General features: G+C 44.7%; 1 protein-coding gene across 3 annotated transcripts; it reads right to left on the reverse strand.

Annotated features, from left to right (window-relative positions):
- Positions 1-853: 853 nt before the first annotated feature.
- On the reverse strand, positions 854-10,746 carry specc1la (sperm antigen with calponin homology and coiled-coil domains 1-like a; the record flags this gene model as incomplete). 3 transcript variants are annotated; one of them, XM_079222717.1, is made up of 15 exons in its annotated part: positions 854-943; positions 1,646-1,705; positions 1,822-1,938; positions 3,847-3,949; positions 4,269-4,425; positions 4,513-4,602; positions 5,151-5,241; positions 5,999-6,120; positions 6,267-6,430; positions 6,760-6,935; positions 7,768-7,841; positions 8,036-8,243; positions 8,634-10,300; positions 10,387-10,525; positions 10,621-10,746. In XM_079222717.1, 15 exons carry the CDS (start codon positions 10,744-10,746, stop codon positions 854-856), a joined length of 3,384 nt encoding a protein of 1,127 aa, XP_079078843.1. The 3 variants fall into 3 exon arrangements, with proteins under 3 accessions (XP_079078843.1, XP_079078841.1, XP_079078842.1); XM_079222715.1 differs by having other exon boundaries at positions 7,762-7,841; XM_079222716.1 differs by having other exon boundaries at positions 8,634-10,303.
- Between the last annotated feature and the right edge of the window lie 2,987 nt (positions 10,747-13,733).

Here is a 13,733-nt window from a genome sequence, read left to right on the forward strand (position 1 = left end):
AATCGACAATCAAAAGGCTGTGAAACATATTTGGCAACAACTCCTGAAATCTTCAGCTTCACAAACTGTAGTGAAAAGACACGGCCTGCCTCTGTGGAGGATTGGCACATCGAGAGAGCTCGTATCCTGGTCTCCTGCATCAAAACTCACACAGGCACTTTATCCATCGAAAGAGAGGCACCGGTATCGAACTGTAACTGTAACGTCTGGAAGACTTGGTGAAATGTTTAGGGTTGTCCGGGGGATTCAAACGTCGCTGACTTTTGGGTTGTTATTCTGTAGAAGCTAATGTTTTCTGCAAATTATTCACAGAAAAGAAAAAAGAAAAACATTAGGACTATTTATGAAAATTACTGCTCTGGCAAAGTAGCACGCTGAAAGTCAGATTTGCAGGGATTCTCCTGGAAACTAGGTTGACGGGGAAGGAATATTATTTGCCAGGTAGAAGGCACTGAGACTTGGTTCCTTTTTCATGTAGCTCCTTCAGGCGCGAACCGAAGAGAAAGATGATCGCTGGTCAGTTCATACTTGGTTCACCAGAGTTACTTCTCATGGCTTGCTAGTGTAACAGTAGATATACAGGCAAGTCCTCCAACTCTACACAAAGCACTCTCTACGCTGCATTGGAGGATGTAGTAACTGTGTGCGAGTCCACTGAGGTTCTGATCTGCCTTTAGTGTTGCTTAATACCGACGTGCAGCGTGACTGGATGTTTTGTGGTGGTAGTGGTGGTGGTAGGGGGGGCGCAGTGAGGTATACCAGGCTTCCGTGGGTTTGAGAGGTTGCTGAGAGCTCAGGAGGGCCGTCGTGGCTCTGATTGTGTTGCAGAAGCAGGGTGTGTAAAATGGCGGAGTCAGGTCTCAAAGTACTTGTATATGGCTGTGACATAAGTCATGACACTTTGCCAGTCCGGCCTCTCCGTGTGCACCATCTCGTTTAAGTCCTGGAATACAGAAAGAAACAGTTAAGGATGGGAAACTCACTGCTAAACTGTGGACGTCTGTCCCACTGAAACCTGCTGCAAATCCTAAGAAATCTGCCTTACTAATTAGCATGTTGCATCTCATTTACTTTATCTGTACAACCGTTTCCAGTCCTTTTGCTAAACTAAGCTAACCGTCTCCTGGGTCGCTTTATTGTACCAACATTGGAGTGGTATCAATCTGCGCAACTAAGTATTGGAAAGAAAGCGAATAATAAATGTCCCAAAATGTGGCGTGGCTTGAAAACTTTGGGATCTCCACAAGGATGTAAAAGATGCTCTGTGGATTTAAACGATGTGTAGCTGCACAGCTTGAGACTGAAAGCAGAACTGTAGACGACACACTGTACAGTTGAAAAACGTACTGTAGTTCATCTCTGGTTAATGATTAGAAAGTCAGTATATTTACATTATGAGTAAGAGGGAGATATAAAAAAAAGACGGAAAAAATAACTCTAAAAATGGGCAAAGAGAGAAAGACACGTGTTTCTGTACACCTTCCTCTGAGTTCATATAATGTCTAAAGTAAGGCATTTCATCTGACCCAAAGTTGTGCCTGGATTTTCCCCGTATGTCTTCTTTACACCAGGAGTACATTTCCATTATTTTGGTGTCACTCATATTTATCAGAATAAAGTCATTTCATATTGGCATCAAGCTTACCAAAGTGCATTTGATGCCCACGCTCTCTGCAGCCTGGAAAGCTAAGGTGAAGTTTCTCCTCTGAAAAAAGAAGCGAGAGTCAAAGTCACACTCAGTGCAATACAATGTCTAACACAACGGTGATGACAGAGTCATGATGGCATAAAGGTCGCGGCTTTCCTGGGGGCTCTACTTGCCTTTTCCTGGCTGGTGAGCTCCTGGTAGGGGATGTGTGCGGGCAGGTAGGTGTGGAGCACAGCGCAGAAGGCCAGGCCATCATTCCAGCTGCTGCTGAAGTTTGTGATATCAATGTTCTGAAAAACAAATTGGCGATCGTCCACTTAAACTTTGATTTAACGCGATAGAACATTTACAGTTCAGGACAAAAATCAATAGGAGGGCAATTTGTGAGTGAGCTAAGAGGACACAACATTTCATTCCAGGTCATGAATGTCACGGCCAACCACTGTGCATTACAGCTTTCAATAATAATATGGTCACAATAAATTCAGTGGTCATAGACCTCTTTAAAAATGATTTAACCACAGAGAACTGCAGCTTGATCTGACGACAGCGCTGGGGTTTTATATGACGTGTCAACCACACTCATTCATATCACATTTATCATCTTTTCCACCATCAACTGCCATCTGACCTTTGCAGGGGCTGTAAATATGTGATTTTAAACAACCACTAAGGTTTTATGCAACTAGAAACGCAAGTGTCCTCAACTATAATCTGGATGGTGTCACACTGATTCAGAGATAGCCTCGTGTTTTTGTCGGGTAGGTAACTTGCAGGATGTGTGAAATGTTGCACACTTCCTGGAGAGGAACCAAGGTGCCATGGTAACCACCACAACCTACCTCAGTTAAAAAGGGGTAAACAGCGCTTCAATATGGCAAAAGACTCTTGACACATCTGTGGGTTGTCATTTTAGCACCAGTCATTTCTAGGTTAATGCTTTGACGTTTATTATCTCTGCACACGTTGAGAGAGGTGAACCTGTACTGCATTCAATAACAACACCATCACAGTGGACTGAAAGGAAAGTCGAGAAAAGACAAAATTTTAAAGATTTTAATGAACTCAAACCACCGTTTTTGATTGTACGCATAGTCTGAATTTCTTCTGCAAAAAGTATTTACATTTTGTACTTAACTCTCTTTATAATACATGTTTAGTGGTGGAGTCCATCATTCCCGCGCTGTCTTCTAATTTAATACGTAAGAATGTACGAGGGATTCACAGGCAATGATGCAACATGTAATCCATCTTTACTGTCTTTCATTGTCTTTCACTGTTTACTCTTCCAACACCGTATCAGAGCCGTAGCAGTTTACTGCTTAAGTTAACAACATTTAATGCTGCTGATACTTCAAAAGCTAGAGTTTATGAAACAAGATGGAGGAGCCATATGGCTGTTAGATGAAGAGTTACACTCCTCAAACGCCTCAGTTATGTAACCAACTCCTCTTACTCTTCTGTTGTATTCCTGAAACAGCTCAATGAGTGTTTGTTGACCCAGAATTCTGGGAACTGTAGTAATAAACTGTACTTGCTGTTACCACCAGTAACCACAGGGGGCGCCAAATCAACCACGATCAGTCTCACGTTTTGTCGTACTTCACTGCACAGCTCAGGGAGCTGCTACAGATAAAGTTCAGCGTAAATATTTTTCTCAATGTCCAGTCAGTAAATTATTAGCCTCTTTAATTAAGCACACAAACAGACATTAACATACAATTCTGACATGTTGTACAAAATATAAAATACTACCATAAAACTCAAACCAGGGGAAGGCACATTGTGCTGACTGAGTTTGAAGCTCATCTTGTCGCTTTTGACGGGGTCTGGCGACTTGCCCCTCAAAAATATATATTTGTATCGCCATATTCCTTCATCTTGCCATGAAGGAATGAATGACCTTTCTTTTATTTAGCATAGCCTTCATCTGTAGTCACTGCATGAATTCTTCAGACCCAACCAACACTGACTCATCACTTCAGGCAGTTAATCAGAGTTTGCAGAGCTCCCTCTAGAGCCACAGAAGGCTTTATACAACCGTGTTTCACTCCCCACCTCCTGTAAACAGACTGTGACGTGTAAAACATTTCACTATGTTTGTTACTTAATGCTAGCTTCTTCTTAACATATTGGAGAAGCGTTCTAGAAACGTCATCATGTAGGATGGGATCGGCTGGTGCCTCCCAGTGACCTACCTGATAACCCTCAGTCTTCTTCTGGCACCACTTTAGCAAAGCATTTCTCTTGGAGCCTCCATACTCTCTGGCCAGTGCTGACAGCGGGTCCTTTCTCTCTTCTCTGGAACAGTCACAAAGAAGACATGTGAGCAAACACTCTCAGTTTTAAAAGATTTACTATGTCAGTGAGGCGAACAGATGACATGGTAAGGACGGAAGCCGTTATAGGCTGTGTGTTTTGTCAGGAGACCAATCACAACTACAGTATGAAGAGGTAATGCCACAGCGCCAACTGACAAATGATTATCACAGATGAGGATGAAAACAGACTTTAAACCGGCAGTGGGAGCGACATTTGCGGGATTCCAGGTAAATAACGCAACCCAGCTCTTTCATATCAGTACAACATACAGGCAAGTCAGTGGCCCAGCAGGTGGTACCTTAGGCGGCTGCGTGCTGTGGGGGTGATGGAGGCGGTGGGGGAGGAGGAGGACAGGGAGAGCGGGGAGGAGGCAGCACTCATAGCCATCAGGGAGGTTGAGGAGGAATCTGGAACAGACATGTCCCTCTTGATCTCCTCACTGCTCCGGCGGGACACTGCTCAGGATGGGGGACACGATTAAAGACTGTTTTCCTAAACTTTAAGTTTAAATAAGTTGATGTAACTCCACTAGCATCTCTGACCTGATATAGTCTTGGTGGAGTCCATGTTGGGGATCCTCTGGTGGACAGACGCAGGTCGGCCAGCAGAGGTTCCCCTGAGAAGGTGCTCAGCTGTGGATATATCACAGTATTTACATCACATATAGTGTTTCTATAAGGGACTTAGTCTGAAATTAGATAACAGGGTCAATAAAGAGCCACATTCCAGCCCCTCTGAGCTCAGGAAATACCACCGAACGAGGCTCCCTCGGTCTGCGAGAAAACAATAACTCAGAGAAAAATAAATGGAACATTGGAGGCTACAGCCAAGTCTGCACGTTCACATAAAACACTTGAACTCATCACTGGTGAGAACGAACTATGGGAAATTCTACATTACGTGGTGGTTCATCTTTTCCCTCTTATCATCCACTCGAGTGTTTTGATTAACTCAAACATGAAGTCAACATACAGTAAACCTGCTCACTGCCAACTCCAGGCCTCTGAGGGGGAAAAAGTTGTTTCTCATGAGAGAGCGGCGGTCCGTTCCTGTTAGCCATAGTTCACTGTGACAAAGGACTCCGGCATTCCCTGTGTGTGACCTACATTTAACAGTACATTACTCTGCCCTCTACAGCGCATGTTGTGCGTTTAAATGATCACGGTGACGGCTGACTCACCTGGCATGGTGATGTCTGTGTAGCTGGGCCTCTTATCACTAAGGGAGGAGAGCGGCTTGGCTGCTGACATGGAGCCAGGTATGGAGTGCCTCTGAAATAGCAAAAACAACAACAGCTTTTTCCATTGATCTTTAGAAACAGACAGGTGCACGCATTTACAGGACAAACTGGTAATTATTGGTGTTTTGACATATTATGGTCATATAATATATAGGTCATATACTCAGACATATAATGTGTGCTCACAGATAGTCATTTGGACCAATTTAGAAGAATCTCGTCTCCAATACTAATTCACACACACACACACACACACACACACACACACACACACACACACACACACACACACACACACACACACACACAAAGAATGAGTGGGAACTAAAAGTACTCCTGAAGCACAGGAGAGGACAGGGTGTGGCTCATATTTACTGTTTACACAGTTCACTCACTCCCCTCTCAGCAGAACCACTGACAATAAACGCTTTAATGAGCAAAAACACACTATAATACACAATATAATAATCATTTTGGTCTTCATTAAAGAGTGTTTGATCCGACGAACCTGTCGATAAATCTTTCAGGTGTTCTTTGCAAACCAAATCTTGCATCAAGTCAGTTTTTGTTTCAGTCAGTCATAGTTTTAACAATGTTCATGTCTTTTAAAATCATGTTGTTTGTTAATACGTTTTCCAAGTTACGTAGTTTTTGAATGCCGTGTAGTGAAGCCAAAGGCATATTTTCACACTGCGGTCAATAAAGTTTCTAACTAACCACTAAAAAGTATTTAAATGTGAAAGTTAACACCGCAGCAGCATATTCACATCAAGCCTTTCTTCCTGTACCTGTATGGGTGAAACAGCAGCTGCTGGGGGCGTCTTCATGGGACTGGGGCTGAGGGGGGTGCGTGGTATTGGAGAGGCCGCGGCTGTTGGCGTCACTGAGGGACTCCCATTGGTAGGTGGACCTAAGTTAAGAGTGAAAAGGAACAAACACAGCTCCGGTTAGACCTGCTCCGCACACGAGTGACCAAACGCACCCCTGATGTCATGAACTTAGTCGGGAGAAAAGTTCCTTCTGTGTGGACAAGCACATGTTTTGGTCGTGTGGTACCTTGTGAGGCATTGTCGAAGCTCTTGATGAGTGTTTTGACGGTGGGTGAGGGCTCTGAGGAGGTGGAGGATCGCCGGCTGAGACCCATCCCCTGTCTGAGAGCAGCAAGGTCCCTCTCCACTGCATTCATGTAGTTATACACTCTGCCTCTCTCCTCGTCCTGCCTGGGAAACACAGTTCTCTGCTCAGCATGTACACTCAGAACTCCTATGCTGTCATTTTCTACATCATGGCTGGAGAATGGATCTTAGTAAAAAGGGGTTTATATCATGTTGTAGGGACAATTATGGTGAAAATACATAGTGTATTATGTAAAGGCAATTGTTTTACTGTGGGATTCATCAAAGATAAATGGATGCAAACCTTGCAACTGAGCACCCAGAACGATAATGTAAGCAAAAATAGATTTTCCCTCATTTGTTTTACAAACATAAGACAGACGATGTCAGCGTGACCGCTGGAGCTCATCCAAACGTCTCTCCATGGGTCTTACTTGCGGCTCTTGACCTCGTCCAGCTCCTTGCATAGCTTCTCGTTCTTCTCCTGGTTTTCCAGCAGCCGGCGCCGCAAGTCTCCAATCTCCTCCTGTGCTTCAGACTTGATGTCATTAGCAATGACGACAGCAGTCTGCAGATCAGCCTGGAACTGACGCCACTCCATCGACTCCTCCTGCGCACACACACACACACACACACACACACACACACACACACACACGCACACACACACGCACACACACACGCACACACACAGTGTGAGAAATTGATATCAACAAAGCTGCAACCTCTGACATATAATCACCTTATAAAGTTGATGTGGAGAACATATTTGCAAAATTCAGTGGACACAAGACACTTGGGCATACATTTAGAGTTTAGATATATCTATAAAACAATAAATAATAAAATATCTAGATCGCTGGCTGCAGTTTAGGCCATAAAGTACAAGTCAAATACATTCTTCCTATAAGATGGTTTCAGTCATTTAAGTATATAAATATCTTTATATACACATTACATAGATTGATGTTTCTGAAACACGAATAATGAATCTTAATAATATAACATCAGTCAATTTGATGTTATGGTGTCTTTCTAGCCAAACAGCAACTAGGTGGCTCTGGCGCTAAGAAGGCGCGGTCGTGCTTGCGATTGGGTTGGTCAGGTGTATGGGCGGGACCTCGATAGTGTGGCTCCACCCCCTGATCACTACTGTGCAGACTTTGGCGCCAAAGGATGTCGTCAGCACAAAATGGTAGAGCCCGTATCTGTAATATTTTGGCATCAAATTTGTTCAATGGGAGGAAGAGGAGATGCGTCGTCCATCTTTACACTCAGTCTAGGGTTTTACGCAGCGTCGACATACAAGTACCGACCTAAAATTGTTGCAGTTTCATGTCTTCCTTTCTCCTAGTGAAGGAATCTAAAACAAAGAGCTTCATGCTTATTATTATTTGACCCCAGTCTGCCCTCAAATAGCTCACCCCCTGCAGCACTCTTACCCTCAGTCTGCGGTGAAGAATCTTAATCTCTCGCTCCATGTCGTGCTTCTGGTCCTGCAGCTTCTTCACTGAGTCTGAAACAGGTACATAAGTAAATGCACGTTTGTCTTTCTCAAGTGCTACTTTTGAAATATGAAACATGAGACATTGTGATTGGTTCTCTGAATGATCACTGGCTGGCTGCTCCAGCAAACACGAGGGCGTATAAACCTATTAGCAAGTCAAAGTTCGGCCCATGAAAACAAGTTTACACTGTCTGCATGCTTACTCTCGAGGTCTGTGATGATGAGGTTGTCGTGGAGTTTAAGCGCTCGGTGCTGCTCCACCTCATCTTCCAGCTCAAAGATGGTTTCCTTCATGTCCGCGATCTCAGTCTCCTTCTCCTGCAGCTCCATGCGCTGCTTCTCCAGTACGCGCTCCTGCTCGGCCATCTGCTGCTGCACCTGTTCCTGGAAGTGTCTGTATTCCCTGTCCAGCTGCACACACAGGAAGAGTTGTATCGTTCATTTCATTAACAAGCCAAGAAGTAATTGGCTGACTAATGTGCAACAAAGCTGCAGCAGTGTCATGTAGTTATTTATGGAGATTTATTGTGTACAGTGAGTGTGTTAAGTACATTCTCTCACTCATGTTATGTTGGTGAGGTACTATCAGGAACGTAGACTCTGGAGACCTGGATGCTGAATCTGTGACATTTTCAAGGTCAAATCTGGCTCTGCTCCATAGACAATTAAACTCAGTCCCATCTAGGCCAAACACTTAAATGTAGCATCTTATGGCTCCAGGAAATTGATGCCCTACACACGGTTTCTGTAATAGCCTGCGATTTGACATCTCAAAATCTCCTTCACTTTTTTTAAACTAACCTTACTGAAAGACTCCTGCAGCCGAGTGAGTTCACTATGGGCTTGTTCAAGCTCCTCCTGCAACCTCGATGCCTTGGCCTCAGCCTCTTCTTTCCCCTGGCGTACTCCTTCCAGCAGTTGGCAGATGTCATTTTTATCCCCAGCTGTGTGAAGGGAGTACAACTCGGCGACCCTCTGCCTCTCTTGGTCCAGCTGGTTTCTGCAGCGGCTCAGCTCCGCCTGGTCACTACTCACTGCTGCCTTGTACTCTTCAAGAGCGGCCCCCATGGCAGCTCGACCCTGTCTCTCTGACTCCATGATGCGCTCCATCTGGTGGTTCCGCTCTTTCAGTGCTCCGATCATCTCTTGTGCCTCGGCGTTGTCCTGTTCAGCCATCTTCAGAGTGTTAGACAGGTGCTGTTGAACCCCCAGCAGCTGTTCTCTCTCAAAGCGGGCGTTATCTGCCAGGTCTCCGTAGCGCTGCTCCAGCTCCATGTAGCGGCCGCTCTTGATGTCCTCCTCTAGTCCATACGATATATGATGGTCATCCAGCAGGGAGCGCAGGTACTCGATCTGTCGACCGTACAGCTCCAGCTTGTCGCTCTGCTGACACAGAGAGTCCATAAGGATCACCTTCTCTTCACCGAGCCGCTCGTTCTCTCCGTTCAGCTCCTGGGTGATTTGCTGCAGGTCGGCCAGCTCCTGTAACGTGGCCTGGAGCTCCTCAGCGGTGCTGTGCTGGTTCTCCTCCATCTGGTGGATGCGCTCTGTCAGGCAGGCCACTGACACCTCGCTGGCATTGTCACTGCTGCCCCTCCGTGAGCGCTCCCTGCTGGGTGCGCACTCCGATTCTGATGACGAGGAGGCTCCAGAGGGGGCGTCCAGAGCGTCGTCACTGGAGGTGACGGCCTGGTATACCTCGCTCGATTCACTGTCGAGGTTGTCTGCTGAGCCTCCGAGCTGGTGTCCTGTGAGCAGGTCCTCCATGGAGCCGGGGGCTGAGCCTTCCACTGAGGAGGTCAGCGTACCTGTTCCTCCACCATCACTCTGCCCGCTGCCTGTGGCCAGGTCCGGACTCAGGGAGGCATAGTTGAAAAGCTTTTCAGAGGCATCCAGCCTCTGCTCCAGAGAGAAGCCCAGAGCATTGAGCCGGTCTTTTAGCATTCGGTTCTCACTCTTTAGCAGGTTGAGCTCCACTCTGATGGCCTGGTTCTGCTCTTGTAGGAGAATCAGAGTGGACTCCACATCAGCTGCTGTGATGGCTGAAACCAGGGTCTTCTCCACCTCCTCCTCTTCCTCCTCTTCTTCCTCCTCCTCTTCCTCCCCAGCTTCTTCTTGCTGCGGTGCTTCCTTCCCTCCAAAGCCAAGTTGGGCCCTCATGTCCCTCAGCTCACTGCGAAGGTGGAGGATCTCCACATCTTTGCTTTTAGCCAAACCCACCAGGTCTTTCACTTTGGTCTCCAGAGCCACCTTATCACTGATTTGGCCGTCTGATTTAGACTTGCTCATACGGCCATCAGACTCTGGCAGGAACTGGCCACGAGAGCGCTTCCCTGATGCTGCATCCGCTGCTGCAGTCCCCGATACTAACTGCTTCTTATTGGCTGAGGTCCTGGATGTCCGGAGACGGTCTCGTGATGAATTTGGCTCCTTGGAAATCGAAGAGGTCGTCCGCTTGGATGAAGCACCTGCTAAGAGAGAAAAAGGTAGTCTTTACATTTTCAGTAAAACAACTTACTAAAGATAAAACTCCTATGTAGGCATAGAATATTACCCGACGTTGCCTTTGGCTTGCTGTCTAGGTTGCTAGCATTAGTCCCAATTGAGGCAGTCCTCTTGTTCTTGTTGACAGCATTATTTGACGGAGGATTCCCTCCGGCCATAGCCGCTAAAAGATCATCATTGCTTTTTACCTGAAAGCACACAAAAACAAAATAATAAAAACACACAGACAAACAAGAAAATCAAATCCACACCTGCATTTAGTCTGTCACGTGATGGGTCTTACCTTCGACAAAGGTGCAGTGGTGCTGGTCTTGGCTGCAGGCTTTCCAGTCCCAGAGGTCACCGTGGCCTCCGCCTTCCCTCGATCTCCGCTTCCCTTACTCACCGCTGGCCGGACCGACTTCTTCATACTGAGCGCTCTGATGCCGATACATTTACAGCTCAATCTGCGCACAAAGAAGGGAAGAGAAAGGTAATGTATGTCAGTGTGAGAGTGATAGCTCCAGTTTTCCATGGAAGAGGAATTCTTTCCACAGAGGCAATTCCCTTAACACTAGAAAACACTGAGACCACACCGAATAGCTAAGCACTTGCAGAAAACCTGTTTCTGTCTGTCGTCTCTGTGGTTTATTTTAGATAGTTGGTGTTTGGGCGTTCGTGGGTATTCATATCATTATTCTCCCGACCCCTATAATGACTAGTTAATGTACATCTTTCAGTTTAAAAATGTCAATGCATCTTTCCATAAGACGATGGACACCTCTGTGGTACTTGCCATTGAAATAATTTTCTCTTCACGGCAGTAACATTTGGTAGCTGTTGAAACAACTTTAGGGGTGATTCAGGAATCTAAGGCAGACATTGAATTAGAGGCTTGAAAAAGACCATCCGATATCTCCACTAGATGGCTCTTGTGTCTTTGTGATGGTTCCGTCATTCAGAGTTTCACATGCCTGACAGCTGCATCAATGATCGCACCGATAGAGAGTTTCCTCTGTGTGGGTGGTTTGCTGCTGTCCACACTCTGTCTTGCCCATTTTTGTCCATGCTAACTCAGGAGCAGAGTTTTTCTATCTTTTTCTTGTGCAGAATAGTCATCAGCAGAGCCCCAAAAAAGGAAAAGTAGATTCCTTCACAGATCAAAGTGAAAGCTCGAACCAACACAACTGCAGTCATATCTTGCGAACCAAAAATGTGAGTCTGTTGCTGTGCAACCGGTCTGATGCACTGAATAATCATCTGCCACTGCCAAGAAATCAAATAGTGCCATGTTCGTGCAAGATGAGCTCATACCAGCTCACAATTACTGTTGTTCTATTTAAACAACCCAGAAAAGATTCCTAATAACTATTTAATGGGGGCACATTCTTGAGCGTAATCTGGTGAGCTGCCTTGTGCATTGTTGCAAAAATGTGGCTTGAATTAATGGCAAAAATATTCTCTCAAACTATTTCAAACGAAGCACCTAAAACTATGTTGGATTTATCTGTTGCATTTTTTAGTTTTTGCCAATAAACGGCAGTGAACAGGGCAGTGAAACTGGCTGGAACCAAACAAAAGCTTTTTTCGGTATTGTTCGCCTGTTGCGTCCTGGTCTAAGGAGAACTTGACTTGAGGCCACGATAGCAAGAAATGTGATTTGGGACACAGCTGGAGACAAAGAGTAAGTACTTTAGCACAGATTTGGAGCTCTTTTGCTTGAAGGCTCTTGAGAAGGAAAAAGTGAGCAGAAGTTATTTATTGTGCATAGGACCACAGCAACAATCTATCTCCCAGTCTGTTGTTTTCCCGAGCAGAAGTTTATTGTTTCGATATGGAAATATATAATCAAAAATCTGCAGTAAATCAGACTTTAAACAGAAGACTGTGAGAAGCTGACCGATGTATTGTACCAAGAGCACAAATGTTTAGACAATACACACACTGAAACGTTTCCATGACTCTTAACTACATAAATACAGACAGCAAAAATAAATCAATATTTAGGATCTGCTACAGTGAGCAGGGGGTGATCTGCACACAATGGCTCACATATATTGTCAACCTTCTCTCCTTTCATTATTCCAGAGAATCCAAAATAACCTGCTACTAAACCACAACTGCACTTTATGAAAAGACAAATACTTTACTAATAGATTTCAGCTGCTTTTTTCTTGGTAGGGATGTTACTTTAAATCTGTCATCCTGCACCGAATCGTCCACTTTGAGAATACTTGCTTGCGATTCATTTTCTTCTGCCAAGATGATATTTATGAGGCTTATTATTTCTGTCAGATGCTGAGAAGTGCTTAGCTTCACCTAATTGATTTGACCAGACGACAAAGACACACACAGCCCGAGCCTTTAGGAAGAGTTAAGAGGAGTTTGATTGGACTTAAAGATAAAACAATTCCAAGTTGCAGCACCTGAAATCTTTACTCAAAATAACACGCTTACTGTTCTTACTTCTTAAGACATCAAATACAGGTCAGATGCCATTAGACCACAGACAGTTATTGTAAGTTCAGAAAGTGCTGCAAGCAAACAAAAGAAACAATCTTCACTGCCTCATGGGGAGGAAAAGGCAACTAATGTGTCTCAGCTGGTAGACTTTAGTGACTGAAACAGACCTATACCGCAGGCTTAGGGTTATGACACAAACTCAACTTTCAGAGTATACTTTGAGGCAAATTTGTGTTTACATCTGCAACCTCTTTGACCACTCATGATTACCAATATAAAGTCTCCATTAAAACCATGCATCTTTCTCCAGTCAGTTTTTTTTGTTGGGTTACAATCCTCAGTTTGAACAATCTACATCGCCACAGGCATTGCCTTATTTGGAAGCTTTACATTTTGGCCATACTTTGAAAACATGTGTTTTCACATGTCTGAACAGGTCTTGCTACATGTTACCCAGACCTGGACTTTGTGTGTTGACAGGTCATCTTAAATTATATATACGCATGTCTGGGAAACTTCTGTTGTCTTGCCAGCACTTCTACAGTCAAGCTGTGCATGTCTTCTTACTTATTTGAGGGGTACAAGGAAACAAAGAAAATTCTAAATGTGTATCATCACCAATGCAGCTGCTGAACTCATACATGCCACCAAGTGACTAACGTCTCCAGTTGAAGCTACAGGACAATCAATCGGACTCGGCTTATTTCAGACTATATTATGAACCTTCTATATAATACTTCCCAGCCTTATCTGCGCACCTAACTCTGTACCATCTGCATATTCATGTATTTATTCATAAAACATACATTTGACAGGGCGTTTTCCTTGAGTACTGACATACACTCAACAACTACTGCAGCCAGTTTTCTGAATAACTGAATGTGTGTCAAAGCAGATGTCTGAGACAGAGAGCAGCTAGCTAAAGGCAGATCTCTTTTCATTGGATCTGAATAG

This window comes from Taurulus bubalis (assembly GCF_910589615.1).
Source record: "Taurulus bubalis genome assembly, chromosome: 8".
Classification (NCBI taxonomy): domain Eukaryota; kingdom Metazoa; phylum Chordata; class Actinopteri; order Perciformes; family Cottidae; genus Taurulus; species Taurulus bubalis.